Here is a 26,444-nt window from a genome sequence, read left to right on the forward strand (position 1 = left end):
CATGCAGAAGATTCCAGGATCAGTCCTTGGTAACTGCAAGTAAAACTTGGAAAGATCATATACAACTTTAAAGAGAAGCTACCAATCAATGTCAACAATACAGAGCTAGATAAACTACTAGTCTCGTTCTCTATAAGTAGCTTTATGGGGTTTTATGGACAATAAGGAGAAACTTCTTTGAGCCAGCTCTCCAAAATCTCCAATTTAGTTTTCTAACTCTCTGCATCAAATTGTACTAGAACCATATGAAATGCACCTCATCTCATTTTCAATTGAACCGAATCACATTCCTTCCCTTATGCCCTTCTCCACTTCTTCCACCCACCTGTTGGAGTCCAGCCCTGGGTATACCCTTCAGCTGAAAAAAAGCTAAACCTCCTTTAAAGAAGATGCTACTGTGACAGTTCTATCTAGTAAAGAAACATCAATTTATAGCATTTGTTTGTTTTTACAAAATATCAGATTTCATGTTCAGATTCTACTAGGTTGTTAGAACATTGATTTTTTGTGAAATCCTTCCTGATGGAGGGTGCTATAGAAAGCAACAGATGAATATCTAAACAATGCAGGGCCATTTCTGCAGAGCACGTCCTCTTTAAATCTGGATGGTGCAGATTAGTCAAATGCTGCTAGTTGCTTTACAGTAGGCATGTCAAATTGTTGGCCTGTGGGCCAGATGCATCTTACTGAAACCGCACCCACACCATTGCACCCAATGGGGGAAAAATCACGACGTCGTGCGACATCGCGAGTTTGACATGCTTGTTAGAGATCCAGTCTGCTTCCAGATCAGACTGAATAACTTTCAGTACTTGTAACAGTTTAACTTGAAACTCCACGATTACTGTATAATCCCTGTGTTGAACAGAGCCCCCAAACACTAAGAATATATGATCATTATTTCTCTTTGTTTGTTTCCTTCTTGCAGTCTCCCCATATTCTCTAAATGTCTTGACTGTGCTGGATGGGGGCGGAGAGGGGGAGCCTTCAACACCTATAGGGCACTAAATGGGAAAGACTGATTAAAGGTTTCCCTTGATTTGACTGAGAAAAAAACTGCACCAGCAGGGTGGATCAAGACAGAGGTGATCTCTCCTTGTGTCCGAGGCATCAAGAATTTTGCTGTTAAGAGTGTGTGGGCTGTGTCATCTTTTGAAACTCTCCCAAACTAGGAGTTGCACATGCTGCTTCCTTCTACCCTCAACCTCACTCCAAGGCAGAAGCAAGCCCTAATGATTTTTCCCAGCTTTCTCTCACCAGATGGGTGGAAGTGCTAACCCTCAAACCACCATCCCTATCGGCTGGGAATAATGGAAGGGCAGCAGGTGAGGGGATCCATCTCAGGGGAACAACCTGGGACTTTTCTTAGTCTTGCTAAGCGAAGGCCACAATTGCATCTCAGCTTCTTACAGAGGAACCCAAAGGTGACTGGACAGCAGCTTTTAAATGTTACAGGTAATCCTTGACTTGTGACCACAGTTGAAAATAACATTTCTGTTGGTTAAGCATGACATTTGTTAAATGAGTTTTGCCTCATTTTACGACCTTTCTTGCCACAATTGTTAGGTGAATCACCACACTTATTAAATTAGTAATAGGGTTGTTAAGTGAATCTGTCTTCCCCATTGACTTTGCTTGTCAGGTCACCAAAGGGGATCACATGACACACACACACACACCCCGGAACACTGCAAACCATCATAAATATGAGTCAGTTGCCAAAGTATCTGAATTTTGATCACAAGGCCATGGGGATGCTTCAACATTAGTCATAAATGTGAAAAATGGTCGCAAGTCACTTTTTTCAATGCTGTTGTAACTTCAAACGATCACTGAACGAAGTGTTGTAAGTCGAGGACTACCTGTATTTTTACAGGGGAGAGAGAGAAAGAGGGGGAGAGAGAGAGGGAGAGAGAAGGGGAGAAGCGACACTGCACTCCTACAGGCCCCAGGAGGCAAAAGAACCACGCACGTGTGGAGGAGAGAGAGCAGGCGTTGGGAACTCATTCAGACGACCGGGCCCCCCGCGATTACCCGGTCTCGAGATAGCAACAAAGCGAGGCGGGTTGTGCTACTTCGCGCGGTTTCCCGCAGAGCAAGGCGTCCAAATGTGGGTGGGCGTGGGGCGAGAGGACGCGCGATCGAGCTCCGAAAGTCTTCCCCCTCTCCCCTGATCGCCACGCGTCGGAAGCCCGCTCCGTCGGAAGGCTGGTCTGGAAGGCAGCCCCAAGCCCAAAGCTCCCGTCCCCACCCGCACAGCTCCCCTGGCTCCTGCGGCTACTTAGTAGATCCCTCCCGCCCTCTCCTCTGGCGCCCCACGGCCAACCGCAGCTCCCGCGGCCGTCTATTTCCCCCCCCCCCCCCGGCCGCCCCCCAGCTCCAGGGCAGGCGAGGAAGAGACTTCGCGCAACAAACTGGGGAGAGAGAGCCTCCCGTCTGGCGCGGCAGCGAGCTTCGGTCTGCCGGTTTCGCGCCTTCCTCCTCGGCCGGCCCCCTCCGCTTGCCCTCCCCTGCTTTCCTACCGGTCCAAAACACAGATGGAGCACGCGGCAGCCGCCAATGCCTAGCCGACTGGCTCCGGAGACAACCTCGCTTCCCTAGCTGCTCCGTCTGCCCCGGCACTTCTGGCCTGGCGAGGTGGAGGGGAGGCAGAGGGGAAAAAAAAAAAACCGGGGAGAGGGGAGCCTCTCTGCTCAAGCCTCCCCCGGGAAGAAGAGCCCTCTCCGCGCCGCTTGGCAGGTTGACCCTCGGCCGGGATGCCGGGCTGGAGGAAGAATCTAACCCTGTGTCTGCAGAGGATGCAGGAGGAAGGTAAGGGAGGGGGGGCTTCCTCCGGAGCCCCTCCGGGGCAAATCTTACCGCTTGAGGGCATGCGTGAAAGTGCTTTGAAGCGGAGCGGGGCGGGGCGGGGGGGGGGAGTGAGGATGCCTGGAAGAAGGGCGGCGAGTGGGAGGGAGGGAAGAGGATGCCTGCATTGGTCTGTTTGGCTTGGGCCTGGGGCATGCTTGCAAATGCAGGCAAGCCTTTGGAGGCTGGTGCCGAGGCTGCTGGATATTTATTTATTTCCAGGAAGATAAGACAGCAGGTCTTATGTTTAAGTGAGCAAGAGAAAGTCACCTTAAAACACACAGGCACACACACACACACACACACACACATACTGAAATGTGCCTTCATTTGGTTCTTGAGTGAGCGGATGGAGCCCTTTGGAATTAAGAGTGGTGTTGAAAACCAAAGCCCAAAGTATTTGTTTTTGTCAAACAAATTTGTTTTTGCTAGGGACGTGGGGGGGGAGCTCTGCAGTGGATTAAGGTTTTTGTGAAATGGCACAAGATTTCCTCGACTTGCTGGTGAATAGTTTTCAGTTAGGGGAGATCTGCAGAGAGGATGTCAAATGAACGCTGCACCAGCGGCTCATAAAAGTTGGAGGAAATGTCCCACCAGGTGGCAGAACGTGAAGGAGATTGAAAACCTTGCATCGGATTTGATTTTAGTTCCTGTATTTAAGAGTGTTATGAAGATAGACTGGAGTAAGGAATGGCTTTGGGGATTAATTGACAATGTCTCCAATGTTGATCTCGGGCAAAATGTATTATTCTTTTGCCTTGATGTGACTGAAGGTCTTAGTGATACGCATCTTATTCTTGCCACCAACAGTGTTCTAAAATGTCAATGAAGGTGCAGAACTATATTAAGCAAATAAATTGCTTTAGTTCTGGCTTGTCACAAATTCCAGCTTGTGTTTCCAACTTTCTATATTCTGTGCGATAGATATCATATTTCTAAATATATGATTTTAAGTACCGTATTTAGCTTTCTGCCGTGTCCTTTTGTTAATTTTTTTTTAGCATTGTTTGACCATTGTGTTTTCAACTGGCAATTCAGATATTTTGTGGAGTGGAATTGTTAATGTTGTTCAAAGATGATCCCTTTCCGTACTGGTTTTAAAATTATTGTACATTGTTTCCAGAGTCATATTATAGTAAAACCTACTGTCTTTGATGGCACATGGAAGAGATACACATTAGTAATTCTGAACCATTGACTGAACTCATAATTTGTCATATTTTTGTGCCTTTCCCAGCAAGTTACACCTCTTCATTCCCTTCTCCTTTGTGGAACTTTTTTCTTTTCCTATATAGATTTTCCCCCGCATTGGGGAGATGTATACATGTTGTATATTTGCACCCAGCCTTGTACATGATGGGCTGGTAAAACAAGAATTCATTTGTTTTGGACTGAAAATGCACTATAGAACTCTTCTCTAATTGTTAGAAATATTGAATTGAAGAAATAGAAGAATAGCAGATGTTGGTTATTTTTGATTCCCAGCATCTGAGAATATGATAGAAACATCATATTGTGATATCGGGAATATGATAGAGACATAGAGACTATGATAGAAACATTACATTGCTATAAATGCTATAGAACAGGGGTGTTAAACTGCAGGCCTATGGGCCAGATGCATCATAGCAAAACTGCACCCATGCCATTGCCGGCAATGGCAAAAAAAGTTGCGATACGTCGCTATATGTTATGTGATGTTGCAAGTTTGACACCCCTGCTTAGAACTATCACATGATTTTTTTTTACTGAAACTTTGAACATGTGGCTCTATATTCGCTACTGACAGAGAGACTAAATAAAACCTGGGTTAAAGAAATCACAGAGCTGATAAAACATGGCAATTTTTATATGATTCCTCTGTTTCACTTGAGAATATTGACCTGATAAAAGAACATATTAATGTTTAATCCAATTTCTTGTCATTTTTAACATATAACTGTATGAAACCAATGCGAGATTTCATGCACAGTAAGTTCCTGAGTTTAGAGGCTGATTAAGATTCCCTAAGAATTAAAAGCAATCTGGTCTGTGTTTAGATGATATACTGATGTGCTGAATATCTTGTAGTGGTGTGTGAATTGGACTCAATTCAATTTGAACATTCAGATCAATTGGGAATATTGATCTAATTCTGAGACCAATTAGATTCAGACTGATTGGATTATGCACATGCATGGAAAACAAATTAGTCTGAATCAATCAGAATGAATTTGGAGCATCAGATATACACTCTGGCATAGTAACTAGAGAAGGGATTTCCCTTCTCATCTTCTAAACAGCTATTTTCCCACTTTATTTTCTCTCTCTTTTTTCACAAAGAACAAAAACACTAAGCAATAATATTCCTGTACAACAGACCATGACAGTGTTTTTCCACTGGGAAAACAAGAGGCAATGCATCAAATATCACATTGCATCTGGACTCCAAGAAAACTTTACAATAGCATTGTGAACTCTAATGCTAAAAGAGAAACTGTACTTGTTATAGTTCTTCCCAATTCATATGTGTGTGTCTTTTTGCTTGTGCCTGTTCTCTTAGTATAATTCAAAAAAACATGGCCTTTCCAGTTTAATGAACCAGGATTTGGAGACATAAGATTAATTAGCTTACTAATAGTAATTTATCATTCTGATTTTATTGATCATGTGTATAGTGTAATATGATTTTGGATTTCACCCAGCTAGTAAGGAGGAAGCAAAGCTACCTATTTATTTATTTATTTATTTATTTATTTATTGAAGTAGGATGACCAAGCAGAATACCAGGGCCATTAGAGGTCAGACAAGTTTAGGAAACAATATTTTGCATTCATAGGTAAGTTCTTAGAGTTATTTATCAGGGTACATTCACAAGAAAATGTTGCAATTTTCTAGCTGTGTACATTCACTGAGAGGGATTTGTGGGCTATATTCTGCTTTGTCTCAAGATTGATCTCAAATGTATTATTGATGAAGATAAGGCCTTGTCCACCTTGTACAATATAACATTTTAGAATAGGTAGGTATATATTTGGGGGTCCATGGGTACCCTTGGCCTTCAGATAGCATATTGAGGTTTTACACTAAAAGTAGATGAGATAAGTACAAAGTAGTGGGTGACGATGGAGAAAAGATGAATTTGATTTATTCCAGTGTTAATAGTATTATGTTAAATTGGTTTAATACAATACAGATAATTATTCCCCAATAGGAAATATAGGAAATAGATTCCATCCAATAGCAAATATGTGGGGAATACATTCCAGTAAATATGTGGGTAGGACCAAGAAGAATCTTGAGAGGCTATAACTGCTAAGAAGGTAGCAACCAGAACTGTCTGATTCCATGAAAGGCCACCACATCTAGAGCAAACAAAGTTCCATACACCAGGAGTGTTTTAATCACTTCCTTAAAAATGTCTTGTAAGACAAGTCAATTTTATTAACACCATCGTCCTGCCTCCTTTGTTACAGACATAAAGTTGAGGTTTAAGAACCTGTTCAAGGCAGAGAAAAGATTTGGCATTATTGTTCAGCCTTGTAGCTACTCAGTTACAATAGCTCTCATGAGGTTGCATACATGAAATATGCAGATACAATTTTTCATTCTGGAAAACATTAGGGCTTTGGTTGGTCAATGCAAGACTTTTTATTACAGCTGGCCCCAGTTTCTGCTGAGCTGGTTAGCATCAGAGCACCAGACCCACATGCTTCACGCTTCCCTACATCATTCTTATTTTTATGAGTACTGAACAATGTGCCTGTCCATCCAATCAAACATTTAGGATATCCCTGTGATAATTTCACTTCGGAAAAAGAAAGAAAAGAAATGTATATTTTGTGTTATTCAGCTTTAATGGCCTCACTTTAAAAGGGGGGGAAAAGAGGAGAGCAATTTCTTAACTTTGTGAATAACTTTCTCTGCATGAATCAGCTGGAAAAGAAGTGTTCCAGAGTGCTCAAAGGCAGAGATACTGCAGGCTAGGATTGGTGCTGCATTGGGCCTTTCCTTCTGCTGTGTTTCTCCAGTTTATATTGCTCTGTGATGGTTACCTAGGAAACAGATGTAGGAGTATACAATGGAATTTCATTGGCTGCAACGTTAGACTGACTGTGAGATTTGTGGGCCGAATTGGAAGTCTGAGCAAGTGAAGTCTTGAGATGGTTTTGAGTTGTAAAATGAAACAGCTTCTCAGTCTTTAATAAGGTGCACCACCTACTTGATTTTTTAAAACTACAAACCATGTCATACATTAACAGATCAGATTATAATGAGAGAATTTCAGATGAATTATGGTTGACCTGAGTGCTTATAAAGCAGGTTCTGTGCTTGGTTCTGACAGAAAATTGCTTATCAAGGTTTTTTTTAAACTAAAATTCTAGCATTAAATACTTCATGAGTTGGATCCCAGTTACTCCCAATGCCCACCCCTGTTATTTGTACATTTCTTTATTTACATCATATGTTTGTTTATTTTTATGTAACATGCTATGCATTAAAGGAATTGCACATGTGAGAAGTTGCTGCAAATTAAAATACCGGTAATACTGCAGATTTACTGGAGAATTTGGGTTGAAGGAAGATTCAGTCTTCTTAATGTTTTTTAGGGATCTTAAACATTTTAGCCATGCTGAATCAAAGCAAAGTTCTTTTTAATTCAGCCTTCCTTTTCCTCTTGGGAAGTTCATAAGAAGGTTATGAAAAAGAACAGCAGTGTCATATGGATGTTCCTCAGACATTTGATTACTGGAAGCAATCTTATTCCAAAAACATCTAAGGTAGTAACCATTAATGTATCTTGGAGTGTCAGTACTGTTATTCATATATGTAGCTCTACTATATTAAGAATTAATTCCTTTGGTTTTTCATGAATTCCCCGCATTCAGCTTCATTGACTGGCTATAGGTTCTATTTATTTTGTGTTAGATATCTCCAAGAGCAGGGGTCTCCAAGCTTGGCAACTTTAGGACTTATGGACTTCAACTCCCAGAATTCCCCAGCCAGCCATGGGAGTTGAAGTCCACAAGTCCTAAAGTTGCCAAGCTTGGAGACCCCTGTCCAAGAGCTTGAGACAATTTACATTGGAATCATCTTTCACTTTCTACTAGCAGCAACAACTCTGTGAGGTAGGTTGGTCTAAGAGTATAATTGACCCAGTGCCACACCATATGTTTTCATGGCTGAGTGCCAGTTTGATGTTGTGGTTAGAGATGATGAGTTGTAACCCTGCCTTGGACATGAAGTCATTTGGGCAACCTTGGGCCAGGCACTCTCTCTCAGCCCTAGGAAGGAGGCAAGGGCAAGTTACTTCTGAAAACTTGTCCCCCCCAAAGGGACTTGTCTAGGCAGTCAACACTGACTTGAAGGTGTGTGTGCACATGCACACGCATGTGCCCACATACACACATAAACAGAGATCCCGAACCATCGTACTATACCATTTTTACTACAGAATATGAAAAACATTTTTCACTTTATCATGTCTATACCAAGGAAAATTGTATTACACAAGTAATAAATGCAGTGTTTGAACAAAGCTGTATAAACATAGAAAATCATATACTATGTTGCCTTGTAGTCAAGGATAATGTCTAGCCACATAAACATTATAGGCTAAACTACAAGCTATACCCTGTTTTCCCAAAAGTAAGGCCTACCCCAAAAATAAGCCTTAGCTTGATTTTGGGGGGTGGGCCTAATATATGTTTTGGGGCAAGGCACATACCTAAAAATCAAGCTAGGGTGGGGGAGTAGAGCTGCCCCACGTGCCCCGCACCCATTCACCTTGCAGCTAGGCCTCTCCTTGTTAGCCCGCTTCTTCTGTGGCATCTTCTGCAGCCAGGCCTGCATTTCTCAGTCGGCTATCGGTGCCAGAGTTGAGTATAAAAGACACCCCCTGAAAGTAAGACCTGGTGCCTCTTTTGGAGGCAAAAAAAAAGAAGACCCAGTCTTATTTTCGGGGAAACACGGGTATTAGATTATGGTTATGATAAGTCTACTCTGATCAACAAGCAAAGTTTTTGGGTAGATTATAAACATTTAACTTTTCTTTAAAAAATAAAAACAGTAAAATAATAAAAGCGGTAAAAATGGTATTAGAGTGACAGCACTGCTTAGGATTTTGCCAGGAGCCTTAGCTAGGTTATGCTGTAAAGAATTATAATATCTTTTTGAAATTCTTCTGCAAAACCTGAAGTTGGTGGGCCAGATGGACATGGAGGAGTAAGTGAGGAAGAAAAAAAAAAGAAGGAAGAACTTGGTGAATTAATGCTAGAGGAATTATTATTCACTGTAATTTTGGGGGCAATTAGAATGTGACATTGTTGGATCTTGTTCTGCTGGTACAGAGGCTATAGGTCAGGGGTGTCAAACTCAATTTCATTGAGGGCCACATCAGCATTGCAGTTGCCCTCAGGGGGCCAGGTGGGTATGGCCAGGGTGGGCGTGGCCTACTGGGTGGGCATGGCTAGAGTCCGTATGGCCTACTGGGTGGGCATGGCCAGCTCTACATCGTTCGCATCAAGGGTGCCTATGGGGGCCTGGGCAGGAGTGGGACAGATCTGAGGGTCTCTGGCAGAAGGAGGGTCTCTGGGCCAGGGCCAAGGCAGTGGGGGCCGTTCCCTCACTGTTTCCAGGATGGCTTCGCGGGCCACATGAAACCACTTCGCGGGCCGGATCCGGCCCCCGGGCCTTGTGTTTGACATGTCTGCTATAGGTGAAAGAGGGAAGTATATTCAGGACAGTAGTTTCTTTGACTGCATGGAAGGTACATTCTGAAGGAGGGATAGGCTATATTAGTAAGTGCTGGACAAGGGAAGTGGTATCATAATTGTATACCTAATATAATGCATTAATGATCTTTTGGAAAGAGAAGCAGAGATGCTGCTTAGGAAAGAATAAGACAAGATAGGAAGGTTTCTGCAATCACTTAATAGTCACAGAAAGAAACTGAGTAAGGACCTGGCCTAATGGAGCAGACAGTTAAAAATGGTGGGCAGGAAGTTTGTACTTTGAAATCTGCAAGGTTCTGTTACTGTAGCCTCACAATAAAGTAGAATTAGTTCATCTAGTCTTGTTTTCTGTCCACTTTACATGGGAGGGCCAACAGCATCTGAAATTAAGGGTCAGAGAGGTTTGCTTATCCCTCTGTGGTGCTTTGTTTCCAACATAGGGGAAACACTTGGGTTTTCTCTTTTCTCTAGTTGAATTCTGGGTCATTGCTGAATAAGAACCATCTCCTGGGTGATTTGATTCCAAACAGTAAGGTAGAGTAGTTTGTGTAATAGAGATCTGAAATATGGATGATATAATCTAGGTCTCCTTTCCGGGTCCAAGATGTGAAAGGCTAAGAGTAGGTTTGACTAGAGCTGAGAAAGCAAGATAAGCTGGGAATTCTGCTGGTGTGCTATGAGCAGCTATGTCATGAACGACTGCCAAACAGTTTCTCTGCCTGGGATGATATTGGGAGTTTATTTATTTTTATTTTATTTTTATTACATTTATATCCCGCCCTTCTCCGAAGACTCAGGGCGGCTTACAAGCTTAGCAGTAGTTGTATTGGAAAGTTTTAGTTCTCAGTTACTTTATTCATGCAGCCTTAGTTCCTGACCTGATCTGAAAGACGATACAGGCCACTCAGGACCACAACACCCTGGACCTAACACAAACATTTGCCCGCACGTATCCAGTGGGTTATCCTCTGGACCAGGTCTTTGGCAGCGATAATGAGGATCTTTGGCTGGGGAGACAGAAGTGATTCCTTTGTCGTGGACATCTCACCATTTGGCCTTTGCAGACTTTGATTTCATCCCTTCCTTACAGCGGTGCTGGCCAGTTTTGAAGGCCTACCCCTACATCTTCTGAATCTGGTAGAGTTCCAAAATCTGTTTGCTGACGCACTGAACCTTTGGATGATGCCTTGTGGGCTGACTGGAATTGACTGCTGACTCCCAAGCTACATCTGTCTGTATAGTTCAATTACAGAATTTATTTTAATTTTGTTCACTGGCCAGACTCACTTGTTGAGATGGACAGCCATACAAAAGGAGGGAGGGAATTTTGTGCACCAGGAAGGAAACTTGCCTGGAAACAACTACTGTATTGCTAATGCTTTTTCCCTCCTTGAAACAGTTGGGTTCCTTTTTTCTTTATGTTTAGTCCAAAAATTCATTTTGTATCATAGTCTTTCAACATAGAAGCAGTGATTTAATCTGCTGCCAGATTTCTAGTGTTGATGCCATGTGTTCTGGGTTGTTCTTTGATTACTTATTGTTTGATGCTGTGATATTGTATATTTTATGATTTTGTCTTGTTTTATGATGCTATTCTTTTTGTCTCTTTATTTCTCTTCAGAGTTCTGATTGTTATTTATTGAAATAGTTGCTAAGGCTTTATTTGAGGTATATAAATGAACAACATAAATAAATACATACTGTAGTTATTTAATTGTTTGGGAAAACCATATAAAATCCAGTATTCCAGTGGAGAGGAGCGATTTGCATGCTCTGTCTGTCTGTCTGTCTGTCAGTCTCTGTGTGTACACATATACGAACATTGGAACAGTTTTGCAATTTGCAGATCCTGCAAAAATATGCAATAAAATAATTCAATAATTAAATTATGCAATTAAAAATTAGCGTAGTCAATCACAGTGCTGATCCCCCTTTCTCCCTCCATGTTCCTTTCTGGAGTTTTCATTCTATAGAGGTCCTGGTCATAAATATATTAAATTTTGCAGGCACTCTGAGTCACTGTGTCTTTCCAACTGTAAAAGAGTAAATACTCTTTAGTTCTTCTTCAGGTCTTCTACAGTTCTGCTTTAGTTCTTCTGCCTTTGGAATATGTCAAAATAAGGCAAGTTCAGTTCTAGATTTAGATGAAAAATTTAGGTGTAATAAATATGTCTGTATAATAGTTTAAATTCTAGTATTTGGGTTTAACTGGTTTGGTTGATCAGCTGCTTGTTCATTCCAGAACTTTAATGACTTCTTTTATCTCTTACCCTGAAGGCTCACCTGGGTGTTATAAAGTAGCACATTACTATTAGCATGCCAGCCAATAATTAGCTGGCTTGCTTTTAACCAACCAATCCATTAATTAACTGAATCAAGTAAATTGTACCATATCTCAACACAAGGGCTTTATGGAGGACATTTATAAAGACAAGTTTCTCTTGATTGAATAATATATAGGATTTCTCAAATCGCGGGGGCCCAGTTTCTCTGTGTGCTTGCTTGTATGTCTGTGCACTGAATACATATTGTGGCTGAGGAGAAGCCGAAATATGCTGGATAGGGTTGGCTCATGCATAGTAATAAGATGCAGTTCCAATATATTTGCCCATACTTTGGAACTGTATCCTTATTACTTTGGAAACTAGTGATCCCTAATGGGTTTGGATACATATTGTATGTTGAGTATAGGATGGGCAGGGCAAATATGGTTGACCATTCCTTTGCCCTGGAGGAAGTTAATTGTGGGGTCTGATTTTTTAAAAGTAGGCCTTGAATATAAAACTCATAAATAAAGCACGACCAAATCAGGTATGGAAGGGGTGCAGTTTACATGTAGGGGAACACATCCAGGTACCTTAGGCCTGTTATACAGTTTGAGCTGTCACATGTTCAGAGCAAAGCCTTGAATAGGAGATTTTGTGAAGAATTTGGGAACTTTGAATCAGTAACATTCATCAGGTTGCATTTCTTTATAAATTTCTGACACCCATGGAATTCAGACACTCATAGAGTTGTTTGGAGTTGAGCAACAGCCAAATTAAATTAATAAATATAAATTAAATAAATAAATAATAAATTAAATAAATAAATAATATTTATTAAGTTACTGGTTTGAGATTGGTGGCTATTCAGATTGATTGATTGAATGAATGAATATTTGTAAGACATGATAATTCTTCCAGAGATAAGCTGGTTCTACTAAAGTTTAGTTGTAATACTTTCTGCTCATTTGCTTGGTTGTTAGGTTGTGATAGTTACCATTCTTCTGGGTTCTGAACCAGTTGTAACTTCCAGGTGATTTTCAAGGGCAGCCCTATATAGACTACAGTACATATAGGGAAGTCCAATTGGGAAGTGATCAAACAGAAGAGACTGGTTCAGGAATAGGTCCCGGAAGGTCTCTAAATTTTGTACCAACGCTGTCTAGGGAAGTGCTGCTCCATCGAGAGTCAAAGATAATCTCATCAGATTCAGGGTGATGAAAACCCCAGAGCCACTCCTTCTTGCTAATTGGTCAGCAATAGCAATTATTCAATGTTGCTATTAGATTCATTGCTATGGGATTCTTCTCTACATAGTTCCTTGATTGGCAGAGCAACTTTTCATAGCAAAGTGCAGTCATGTGGATTGCGGTTGCTTAAACTAACAAAACAAACAATTAGCTGCTGGATGGCTAAGGAGCATTCTCAATTTTTTTTTATGCCGTCATCTTTTTTTATGCTTTTCTAAATACCAGCCCTCATTTCAGTACTGTGTATTGGCTTGGCTGAGAAAGAATCATTCACAGAACAGTTAAGAATGTACAGGCTACTGTTTGTTGCCCATTCTAATTATACAGGCCACTGCTGTTTGAATAAAATGTTAAAATGGAGAGTCTGACCTTCAGTTACATATTCTCTTCATGGTGCAGAATAAGAATGGCTTAAAAGTCATAGCTGGAATGTTCATTCATCAAAGTGATAGGACACCAAGAACAGATCTGATTATGAAGGGTTTCCCCTACATTTCATTAAAATACAGAGACAATGGGATGCAAGTGGAACTGCGGGGCTGTCTCACAGTTCTTCCTTATGTCTGTGATGAGATCTGTAATCGGATCTCTGATTTCTTGATAGACAGGACTTCACACATACACACACACACACACACACACACACACACACACTCTATCATCTATCTATCTATTTGTCTGTCTATCTATCTATCTATCTATCTATCTATCTATCTATCTATCTATCTATCTATCTATCTATCTCTATCTAAAGAGCCATAGAGGCAAAGTGGTTAGAATGCAGTATTACAGGCTACTTCTGCTGACTGCTGGCTGTCAACAGTTCGATTCTCACTGGCTCAAGGTTGACTCAGCCTTCCATCCTTCCGAGGTTGGTAAAGTGAGGGCTCAGATTGTTGGGGCAATATGTTGACTCTGGAAACCGCTTAGTGATATATAAGTCTAAGTGTTTATCTGTCTGTCTATCTATCTATCTATCTATCTATCTATCTATCTATCTATCTATCTATCTATCTATCTATCCATCCATCCATCCATCCATCCATCCATCCATCCATCCATCCATCTATCTATCTATCTATCTATCTATCTATCTATCTATCTATCTATCTATCTATGTGCCAGGGAGAGGGTTATTGGGTTTTGTATTGGGTTTTTATTTCTGTAAGCCACCCGGACTTACAGTGAATGATTTGGGCGGCCGTATAAATTTTCTAAATAAATAAATGTTACTTTTAAAGTGATATATTTATTATAGTAACACCATATTTGTTGCCAAGAGGCTTCTTCCCTGGTGCTTTGTGAAACGTCCATGTGATTCTGTAACATTGCTTCTTTCTATGCTTATTCAAGGAAGAAGGCTGATCTTGTTATACTGTAGTTGTAGCAAACTGTTTAAATAAAACTGGAAGAACATTTCTGGCCACTTTGCTCATTTTTGAAAAATAAAAAGTGGTGGAATCCCTCAACCTTTTCCCACATTTTTTAGAAAAGTATAGCCAACAATAGTTGTGGCTAGCATTCATAAGGAACAAAATTCTCAGTATCTCCGTATTCATTTTGAGGCGTTCATGATGCAAATAATGAGAGATGGTTGGGAGGTCATTGGGAAGGTTGGGAAAATAATTATACCCATGTGGACTATAATTTGTAAAGGGATCAGCTCATGCCCCCATTTTGAGGCTTTTTTCTGTGTTTGAAGCTCCATTGACAGATTTGTGAGTAAAGCATCTCCCCAACCTTTTAACAAATCTAGGAATTAGAGGCATCCCTCAAGTGATGGCAACAGAAATAACTTTACATCTATACCAAAGGAATGAGATAACCAAAGAATGGATAATAATTAGGCAAAGCACCTAGCCAATCTCAGCTGGTCTTGAAAAACTAAGGAAGGCTGGACCTTATTTATTATTTTTTTATTTATTTATTTAATTTATATACCGCCCTTCTCTCAAGAGACTCAGGGCGGTTAACAGGGCAATACGTAAAAGACAGATACAAAAGTTAAAATTATTAAAACATGATTAAACAATGCCCATAGTACAAATTTAAAATTAAAGTCATAATAACAAACCCACCCCATCCCATCAGGCCAGGCCCGCTTCCTTAAAGAGATGGGTTTTAAGGTCGCGCCGGAAGGAGCGGAGGTCGGGCGCCATCCGGAGCTCTACCGGAAGATGGTTCCATAAGTCCGGTGCACCCACAGAGAACGCTCTCCCCCTGGGGGCCACCAGTCGGCATTCTTTGACCGGCGGCACCCTGAGGAGGCCCTCTCTGTGGGAGCGTACTGGGCGGAGGGAAGTTGACGCCGGCTGCAGGTGCTCCCCAAGGTATTCTGGACCCATGCCATGGAGGGCTTTGTAGGTCATTACCAACACCTTGAACCTCACCCGGAAGACAACTGGCAACCAATGCAGCTCGCGGAGCAAAGGTGTAACACGGGAGTATCGGGAGACCCCCGACACAACTCTCGCGGCTGCATTCTGTGCCAGCTGGAGCCTCCGAGTGGTCTTCAAGGGTAGCCCCATGTAGAGAGCGTTGCAGTAATCAAGACGAGAGGTCACGAGCGCATGAGTGACCGTGCGCAAGGCATCCCGGTCTAGATAGGGCCGCAACTGGTGCACCAGGCGAACCTGGGCGAATGCCCCCCTAGTTACAGCTACAATATGATCTTCTAAAGAGAGCTGTGAATCTAGGAGGACTCCCAAGTTGTGAGCCCTATCTACAGGAGGTAATGACTCACCCCCCATAATGAGGGGTGGGATATCCTGAATATCCCGGGATGCCGGTACGCACAGCCACTCCGTCTTGTCGGGGTTGAGATGAAGCCTGTTCCTCCCCATCCAGACCCGGACTGCCTCCAGGCACCGGGACATCACGTCGAGGGCATCACTGGGGTGGTTTGGGGTCGAAATGAAAAGTTGGGTATCATCAGCATACTGATGATACCCAACTCCAAAACCACGAATGATCTCACCCAGCGGTTTCATGTAGATGTTGAACAGAAGGGGCGAGAGGACCGACCCCTGAGGGACTCCACAAGCGAGAGGCCTCGCGGTCGACCTCTGCCCCCCCGTCAACACCGACTGCGAACGTCCCAGGAGATAGGAGGAGAACCACTGAAGAACCATGCCTCCCACTCCCAATCCCCTGAGACGCCGCAGCAAGATACCATGGTCGATGGTATCGAAAGCCGCTGAGAGGTCTAATAGGACTAGAACAGAGGAGTATCCTCTGTCCCGAGCCCTCCAGAGATCATTCACCAGCGCGACCAATGCCGTCTTCGTGCTGTACCCAGGCCTGAAGCCCGATTGGTACGGGTCTAGATAATCCGCTTCATCCAGGACCAGAGGGAGCTGATGCGCCACCACACTCTCAACAACCTTCGCAAGGAAGCGAAGGTTGGAGACCGGACGAAAGTTATTCAAAACAGCCGGATCCAAGGTAGGCTTCTTGAGGAGAGGTCTCACCACCGCCTCCTTCAAGGCGGCGGGAAAACTGCCCTCACTCAAAGAAGCAGCTATAACCGCCTGGAACCAGCTTCGTGTCCCCTCCCGGGCTGCATAAACCAGCCAGGAAGGGCACGGGTCCAATAAACATGTGGTGGAGCTCAGCCTCCCCATGATCCTGTCCACTTCCTCCGGAGTCACAGGATCGAACTCCTCCCAGATGACATCGACAAGATCACTCGTGTCCTGATCGTCTGATACTGCCCAGTCGGAGTCCAAACCGGTCCGAATCCGAGCGATTTTGTCCGACAGATGTTGACTAAATTCCTCGGCACGCCCCTGCAAGGGATCCTCACTGACCTCCTGGTTGAGGAGGGAGCGGGTCACCCTAAAGAGGGCGGCCGGGCGATTATCTGCGGACGCGATGAGGGCAGCGAAATAGTTAGATCTCGCTACCCTCATCGCAGCGAGATAAGACCTAATATGGGTTCTTAGTCGCAATCGGTCGGATTCAGATCGGGTGGACCTCCAGACGCTCTCTAGGCCCCGTCTCCGATGCTTCATCTCACGGAGCTCCGCGGAAAACCATGGAGCCCATTGGGATCTGCGCCGGGTCAGGGGCCGCAAGGGTACAACTCGGTCAAGTGCCTCCGTGGCCGTCCTTTCCCAGGCCTCCACTAAGGCATCCGCCGAGCTGTGAGCTGGGGAGGCAGGTGGGGCCCCCAGCGCTGCCTGAAACCTCTCAGGGTCCATTAAGCGCCTGGGGCGGAACCATCTAGTTGGCTCAACAACCCCACGGTGGGGGGTGGCAAAACGGAAGACCAGCCGCAGGAGATGATGATCGGTCCATGACAGGGGCATAACAATTGGGGAGCCCCCACCAAGATCATCTAACCACCGACCAGATAAGAAAACCAAGTCAAGGGAGTGGCCTCCCTCATGGGTTGGTCCATGAATTACCTGCGTCAGGTCCATGGCCGTCATGGAAGCCATGAACTCCCGAGCTAACTCAGATACTCCTCCCAGGGATGGTAGATTGAAGTCTCCCAAAACTATTAGTTTAGGAAACTCAATCACCAGCCCTGAGAGGATATCGAGAAGCTCAGGCAGGGCTGCTGCTACGCGACTAGGCGAAAGGTACGCGAGCAGCAAGCCCAACTGCGCCCTAGGACCAAACCTCAATAAGAGAGATTCACACCCGACTATCTGAGGAACGGTGGCCTCCTGCGGACATAAGGTCTCCCTCATAACTACAGCCACTCCCCCACCCCTACCCTGAGTCCGAGGCCGGTGTAGCACCCGGAAGCCTGGTGGGCAGAGATCCACCAGGGGGATACCACCCTCTGGGCCCAACCAGGTTTCCGTAATGCAAGCCAGGTCCGCTTGCTCACCCTCGACTAAATCCCGGACGAGGGGAGCCTTATTAGCAACGGACCTGGCATTTAGGTACACCAGTCGGAGCTCAGGTGGCTGCACATCCCCGCTCCCAGAGCCTTGGGTCGAAGGCAGAGGGTCGGAGCGCCTCACCGCTTGGAGATAGCGGAGAGGCCCTCCTGGAGGTCGATACGGCCCTCTGATCTTACACCTGCAGCCATTCCCTATCGTCGTGGGAATTGGCATTCCCACGACCCGCTCCAGAGCTCCAGAGATGACCGACCCCGGCTCCCTCTCAACGCGATCTCTACTAGGCCTGGTCTGAACAGCAGTTGGCAGAGTGCCCCCTCTCTCCAACCAACCACAACCCTCCCCCCTCCCTAACCCTACAAAAAATTTAGCTAAAAAAGTAATCAGGGGCCTCTTGTTAAATTTATATCTTAGGCCCCTGTTTCTGCCCGGCCATCTCTCAGGGTCCCAACAGTCGGACCCGTCATCAAGGGTAAATTAAAAGGTAAGGCGGGTCGCTCCCAGGATGGGGGGGCACCTCTGAGAGCGAGTAAAACCGTGCTGGAGTATCTCAAAGCCATGGTAAAATTAGGTAATACAGCAAAAACAGACCCAGATCGAATAAATAAAAAGGGGAGGATCTTAAAAATGGAAGGGGAATATCCAGACTGCAAACCCAGCTCTTCTGCCACTAGAGCAGGGTAACCCCGGGACAATCCCCGTTCTCTCACAACGGTCAGAACCGGGGAGCAGCCTGATAATAATTAGGCAAAGCACCTAGCCAATCTCAGCTGGTCTTGAAAAACTAAGGAAGGCTGGACCTTGTTAAGTCTTAGATAGGAGACCGCCAAGAAATACCAGGGGTAAAATGGGATTTTAAAAAGGATATGAAGAAAATCCTATGGTTATGAGATCACCAGGATTCAAACTCAGCCAAGAGAGGACTTGATTTTGAACTGTGCTTTTAAAATTCATTTTGGAAATATTTCAGAACAAATTATGTCAGCAGCTACATTTAAATGACCTTGGTTGTTGTTGTTTTTAGCATTATTATCATTGAAGTGGCTTATGGGTGCTGTTTCTATTGGATTTTTTCTTCAAAGCCTGTCTCAGTCACCCTAAAGTTTTCTGGGCAGAGTCCACTTCCCAATCACAAAGAAAGCTCCATGGGTCTTCCTTGGTAGCTAAGGGGAAGCAGGGGAACCAGTGGGACTGGAGACCACTAAAGATGAGGATCCTTCATCTCCCTATAATAATTTCACTTAAATGTCTGCCCTTCTTCAGAAGAAAAATAAAATCCAGGTCAAATTATTGTTCATTATTGTTCATTAAAAGCAGTTAAGAAAGTGTTATTTTCCTATAGAGTACTAAAGTTCAGTTATCTTCCTTTAAGAATAACACACTTGAGTTTCTAGATGGATCCAGGATGGGCCCAGAAGGGTTGATTAGTTCTGGGAAGTCTATTTTAATACATTAAGTACCTTCTCAATTGCTTTTCTTGATGTACTTGCTTATTAAAAGCTCACAAGAATGAAACATTTAAAAAAACTTATTCTGCTGACTTATCTTCTAAAAGTGCTAGAAACGTTTAGGGAACTATTTCACGAACATATTATTGTAAACAATCTGAAAGCACTTTTTATCACCTCTGGTAGAAATGTCAGAAAGCTGAGATTTACTGGAATCACATAAGTATTTTAACTCAGAGAATTCTTAAACTAAGCATACAACTGAAGCGAGAGGCTTTTCTTTTTAGGTTTGATGTACAAACAAATTTGAAAACAAATCCATGGAATTTTGTCCTTTAATATGACAACAGAAGCAAGACTTCTGTATGTGCAGAGATGGAAGGACTCACATATGCCCACAATGGAAGAATGGATGGTGAAATAAATGGAGTTGGCAGAAATTGACTGCTTTGATTAAAGAAAAGACTTTGTCTAGTTTCATTTTGATTTGGAAAATACTATTGGATTTTTTCATTGAAACAAAAAAAAAGAAGAAATTTTAACCTTGGGTTTTGATGTTATATATTGTTTATAATGATAGAAGTACTATTAGTTATGATTTATTTTAGTTCAAAAGAATTGCGGATTTTTAACTTTTTATCTGTACTGAAGAAAGTTGGAAGTTTTTTTTCCCCTGTAACTTTTTTCCCTTTTTGTTTTCCTAATTTTATTTTTCTTACCCTCTTGCCTCTTTGTTTTAAATTCTTTTTTCTTCACTTTTTTGTATTTTATACTTTTCTGAAATTTAATAAAGTTTTGGAAACTAAACACATACATACAGTAGTCCAGCAGGGGGCTGGACTAGAAGACCTCCAAGGTCCCTTCCAGCTCTATTTTATTCTATGGTTATATTTCAGTGATAAGTCAAAAATATGTGCCTGGATGTCCAATTTGTAATATAAATCCTCTGAAAAAGTCAAAGGAAGTCTCTGGGGAGATATATCCATCATAAGGTCAGTAGAAAGTTTAATTTCAAATAGTGTGTATGAAAGCGTCTATCTAGAAAACATAACTTAGAGCAGGGGTAGGCAACCTTGGCTCTTTTATGACTCGTGGACTTCAACTCCCAGAATTCCTGAGCCACGCTGGCTCAGGAATTCTGGGAGTTGAAGTCCACGAGTCATAAAAGAGCCAAGGTTGCCTACCCCTGACTTAGAGGATCTGATTTGGGTCGGTCACTGGAACCAGAGGTTTTTGTCTTCCGAGCTTTTGGACTCATGCTGGAGCCCATCCTCAGGGAACAACTCTCACCAGAATGTGTTTTTCATATTTTGGGGAGAGAGAAGTTCCCTGAAGATGGAACAAGTCTGAAATCTTGGAAGAGTAAACCTATCCTAGTGACCAACTCAGATTGGATCCTGCAACGTTATCTTGGGACACCTATATTCACCTTCATACATAACTTAGATTTACAGCTTGTATTTTCTTCATCAAAGAGAATGAAAAAATCTAAAAAGCTCTTCCCACTGAAAAAGGATGAAAGACAATGGCTTTTTCAAACAGTAATGCAGAATCAATAGCAGTTGATGGAAAGAAAACGAAGATCAAAGAAAGCTATATTGGAATATACTGTGCTTGCTCTCTCTGTGTATACACACATATACGCACAAGCAAGATTATGCCCTTTCACATGCTAATGTTTCTGGGCCTGAGGCTGAAGCTGTGTATGTGTGTGTGTGTGTGAATATATCAAATTTAATTGCAGTGCTGAAGCACTGCATTGTTTTGGAGCTTTAGAGGTTTAGAATTATGGGTTGCTGAGATGCCAATGGCTAGATAATATTACATTCTAAAGACTAATAGAAAATATGATTCCCAGAGTATGGATCCTTATGAAGACAAATCAGTACCATCCCTTCACAGAAGGGAACACTGTAATCCCAGTCCTGTAATCCCAAACCCAAGGCTTTGCAGAAAAACAAAAACACTTTTACGGGAAATGCTTCTGACTGGGAAAGGTGATAGAATCCCCAAATAGCTTAATGAAGCCTGGGTATCCTTAACTTTGGATTTAAGGATATGAGGTTTTCATCCAAAGCTTTGCATGGCTGCATCAGCTCTGGGGATTTGGTCAAGTATTTTTAGAATAAGTAATACTGTGCCAGATGCATTATTAAACTTTCTTGCCAGGATCACGTGAAATAAAAACTTTAGTTCCAATTTTTGTTGTTAGTTGCGAAGTCGTGTCCGACCCATCGCAAGCCCATGGACAACGTTCCTCCAGGCCTTCCTGTCCTCTACCATCTTCTGGAGTCCATTTAAGCTCAGGCCTTCTGCTTCAGTGACTCCATCCAGTCACCTCATTCTCTGTCGTCCCCTTCTTCTCTTGCCCTCAACCTTTCCCAGCATGAGGCTCTTCTCCAGTGAGTCCTTCCTTCTCATTAGGTGGCCAAAGTATTTGAGTTTCAGCTTCGGGATCTGGCCTTCGAAAGAGCAGTCAGGGTTGATCTCCTCTAGGACTGACCGGTTTGATCACCTTGCAGTCCAAGGGACTCGCAGGAGTCTTCTCCAGCACCAGAGTTCAAAGGCCTCAGCCTTTCTGAGCGTCCTTTTGGCTTTGGACAGCAGAGCGTCCTTTCGGCTTTGGCCCAGTCGCTTCATTCTTTCTGGCACTACTAGTACTAGCCCTCTGCTCTTCCCCAGTAGCATATTGGACGCCTTTGCGACCTGAGGGGCTCATCTTCCAGCGTCATATCTTTTTTCATTTTGGTACTGTCCATGGGGGTTTCATGGCAAAGATACTGGAGTGGGTTGCCATTCCCTTCTCCAGTGGATCACGTTTTGTCAGAACTCTCTGCTATGACCTGTCCATCTTGGGTGGCCCTGCACGGCATAGCTCATAGCTTCATTGAATTACACAAGCCCCTTCGCTGTGACAAGGCAGTAATCCATGAAGGGGTCAGTTCCATTAGCTGTGAGGATTAAGGTGGCTAAAGAATAGCGGGAATTGTAATCACACACAATACCAGGTTGAGGAACCATGGAATTTTCAAAGGGAGTCAAAAAGGCAAGGAGGCGGTTGTAGCATTGCAACTGAAGCACCTCTTTTTGCACAAGGGTGCAATCTCAATGACCATGCAAAAAGACAGGTTTGGACAGCACTGCCATCTTGCCTTTTGGTCCCTCCCCCCCCCTTTTTTTTCTTTGTCATCGCTGGAAAAGGCTCTTTTCGTTTACTTCCTTCGCTTCTTGTAGTTGAATCCTCATTCTAAGCAGGCTGTTCTTCTTTTTCTGCCCATAAAAAGAGGAAAGATTACTAGAAAGCGAAACATTTTATGATGCCTCACATCTAGGAAAGCCAGATATTTATTTCATTTGATAAGTCTAGGAATCTCACCTTCTGCTTGGCAGCCATCCTAGCACACATTAAACAAAAATATCCATTAAAATAACTACAGCAATGTGGGCCTAATGAACAAATTGAGAGCTACAAATGACAAAATGATCTATCCCTGCCCAAGGAAAATCTGTTGGAGCAAAAGAGCATATACTGACCACTGAGGGAGCCAGTTTCACCTTCCTGGGGGAGGGTATTTAAGAATTGGCCCAGGTGCTGCTGTGGCAAGGTCTTGTGAGGGCAGTAGCCTCTCTCTGTGATGGGATGGGTAACAGGGCCACAAGAGGGAGTGCAGTCAAACTAGCTGAGACGAGCCTTTTTCAATTCATGCTGACCTACTGCCACCTGGGGAGAAGCCACCTGCAATTAAAATTACAAGTAACTTCACCGACACAATATACTATCATCATCATTTAAAGTTTTTATTGAGGGGTCCTTGGTGCTCTCTGAGCTTGCTTGTTTTCTTAAAGACATTTCATTATCCAGCTAGGTAACTTCATCAGTGCTAGTCTGTTTATATCCTGGGGTCTTGCCTGTCTGGGTGGGTGGGGGCGAGCCTAGGGATTCTTTGGTTGGACTGTTTACTAATGGCTCTTTGGCAGTTTCTTGATTGGGGCATTGCTTATTTGACTGCTGTTCTGAAGGTGACCTTGTTTTTATTTTATATGGACAAATGGACTTTACCATAGATTATATTCATTTAATGCACGATACCATGTACATTAAAATACCAGGACCTAGACAACAGATTAATGGGTTATAGGTGGGTGGTACGCTTTTTGAAGATAGTAAAATATCTCTTTTATCCAGAAGCCCTTTTCAGGATCCACAGTTTCATATTTATGCAACTCAGAGAAGGCAATTTTATTTACATAGAAAAAGAGACATAACAGCAGTGCTTCTGATTTCTTTCCTTCTCTTCCCTCTCTTGTTAGCTTTGGCAAGAAATAATATTTAGAATGATAGTCTATGAAAAACAACAATTTTGTTTATATTTTTCCAATTACAGGTAATCCTCATTTAGAGGCCCTCATTTAGCAGGACTGGCCACTCAGTCATTATAAGTGAAGCAGTTGCTAGGTAAAGCACCAAAGTGTTATGATCTTACTTCAATTTTCCTTTGCTTTACAGACCTGCTAAGGTTGTAAAAGTGAGGATTGGTTGCAATATTACTTTTTCATCAACATCCTAGCTGAATGGTCACTAAATGAGGCATTCACTAAACAAGGATTACCTGCACATACCATTTCTCAACCTCCTCCAATTGATGGAAGAGTGGCGTTCCCAGGTCAGAAGGGAATGCCACCAAGGCATTCCAAGGATAGAACTCAGGCTGTCTCCAGGGAGGGTCATTCCAAGACTCATTTCCTTGCAATCTCTTCCACCCGCAACTTACTGGAGCCCTTGACAGCAAACAAAGCTGCCATTCTCTGGTCAGCCTTGCACTTTCATTCCCTTCCCTGTTGGCTACAGCCCCAGGTGTTTTCTTTCCTCCAACCATTTTACACGGGCAGCCCATTGTGGCAGCTTTTTCATACAGCCTCTTTTGCCATTTACTAGGTACCACGTGCAGCATGGTTTGCAACACAGACCTTGATAAAACACCCACCAACAGCAGTATTATAATGGCTTTTAAATAATTAAGGCATAGGTGAAATCTAGCTTTGAGCCGAAAAGGAAGCTGGGAGGCGGGGAGGGGCTTCCCTTTGCTGCTGTTTCTCCTACCCCATTTGTTAACTCAGATGCTCACTGCTGCTAGCATCATTGCCAGGAGCAGATGCAGACATTCATTATACACACATCGGGAGAATATGCTCTTCTTCAGCAGAGGGTGCCTTGAACAGTCCAGAGTTCCAGATGAAACTATAAAATGCTCTTTTCCCATCACTCTTAGTATTTTAAAATTTTAATATTATTTAATTTTGTTGTGAGTTACACAAGGACAATAAATATTCTGCTCTACTCTACTCTACTCTACTCTACTCTACTCTACTCTACTCTACTCTAATTTAATTGCTGGTATCATCTCAAAGCTGACCTGAGACATCAGGTTGACTGAAGCTTTGCTCCAGAGTTGCCATCCTCAATTCTTTCATGCTCAGGAGTCCCAACCCTTTTTGAGGTTTAATACTTCCATCAGTGAGCCATATCTTTCCTGTGCCATGTGAAGTAGGTTATTTCACACATTGCAAGGACTCTTCTCCCTTAATTGTACAATGTCTTTCAGAATTCTGTTTTGACAGTGTGAGTACACAATTAGGAAACTTGGAATCTTACCCTGATTCTGATGGAGCCCTACCAAAAATTAAGTTGAATAACCATCATGCTGTCAAGCTGTGACTCAGAGACATCAAATCCTCATATTAAAAGGGTTCTAGTATTTAGGGAGAAAATCTATGGGGCAATAGGTTGCATATAATCAAAGAAAGGGTCAGCTGGCTTGGTTTGAATGCCCTCAAGGCACAATATAATAATGGAAACATAAAATGGAACAAATGTGTGTGTTTGCAGATCATGAAAAGTAAATTTTTTGACGAGCTTGTCCAATTCTTGTCTGCCATAGCTGGATTACAAGGAACCAAAGAGTGGAAAATAGGAGAAGATGCATCAAACATAGCATGTCTTTCAGAACATAGAAAACAGCTTGTACCAGAGAAGTGAATACATCTCAGTCCATTTGTGAGAGAAATAACAAATAATCTACTTTTAGAATGCTGGTTTCCAATGTCTTATGGAAATTGTTATGGAAAGTATCCACCAATTGCCCGATCTTTTTTTCTGGAGGAATGTTATCATCAAGCATGTAAATCAGCTGTAAACAATTTATCATGGAAAATTATGTTTCTGCTGTGAACTAATCTGTACGATCTTGCACTCCCCCAGGTGATAAATGTTAATGGTATTAAAGCTGATTTAATTGTTACACATATTGTTGCTTTTTAAAAGATCCATAAAAGAAAATACAAAGCTGGTAGCCTTTTTTTTTCTTCCTTACTGTTTGGACAGACTTTCCTGAAAATTATTTCTCAAGGCTCATTGGTTTATCTACTCTGAAGCACCTGTCATTTCAGAATCTGAAGTAATAGCAAAAATTAATTTTTGCTGGAGCAGAAATGACTCCCTCTCTAGCAAGCTCTTCCCCAACCTGGTATCCTCCAGTTTTATTGTACTGCAGCTGCAATGTACTGTGACTGAGGAAGCTCCATTAAACAGAAGAGCAACAGGAGAATGGCTGAAAATGTCCATGAAGACATACTCTTGTCTCTCATGCATCATATAACCTAAAATATTTAAAATAGAATAAAATGCAAGAATAGTTTATGAACCCTAATTACAAATAATAATCTTAATTAATTCTCCACAATAACAGCTAGATGGTGAGATGATTAAACACATACACTTTCAGCGTATACATAAATGGTAACAAAATTGGTTTATAGTTTATAAATAATCAGGGAAAGGCTACCAAAGAACAGAAGGTACTAAGGATCTGCCCTTTTTCCTAACTAAAAGTGAAATTGGTGACCTGGTTTATCAGAGACCCCTAGAGAAATGAAGCAGAGGATTGGAGCATGTGGGACAACTGTTGGGATGGATTAGATAGGACATTAATAAAAAAGTAAATAAAATAAAAGAAATAATAATAAAAATAATTAAAAGTAATGAAATTAGAAGGAAAACAAAAACAAACAC

The 26,444-nt window shown here is 42.6% G+C and overlaps 1 protein-coding gene across 1 annotated transcript in view; it reads left to right on the top strand.

Moving 5' to 3' along the window:
- Nucleotides 1-2,756: 2,756 nt before the first annotated feature.
- The window catches only part of GRIP2 (glutamate receptor interacting protein 2), a gene marked incomplete at its 5' end in the record, with an annotated part of 556,895 nt that continues 533,207 nt past the window's right edge, over nucleotides 2,757-26,444 (top strand). The window contains one exon of the mRNA XM_083353822.1: nucleotides 2,757-2,811. Coding sequence (XP_083209948.1) covers nucleotides 2,757-2,811 — 55 coding nt within the window. The remainder of the gene's footprint in view (nucleotides 2,812-26,444) is intronic.

This window comes from Vipera ursinii (assembly GCF_947247035.1).
Source record: "Vipera ursinii genome assembly, chromosome: 2".
NCBI classification, from domain to species: Eukaryota; Metazoa; Chordata; class Lepidosauria; order Squamata; family Viperidae; genus Vipera; species Vipera ursinii.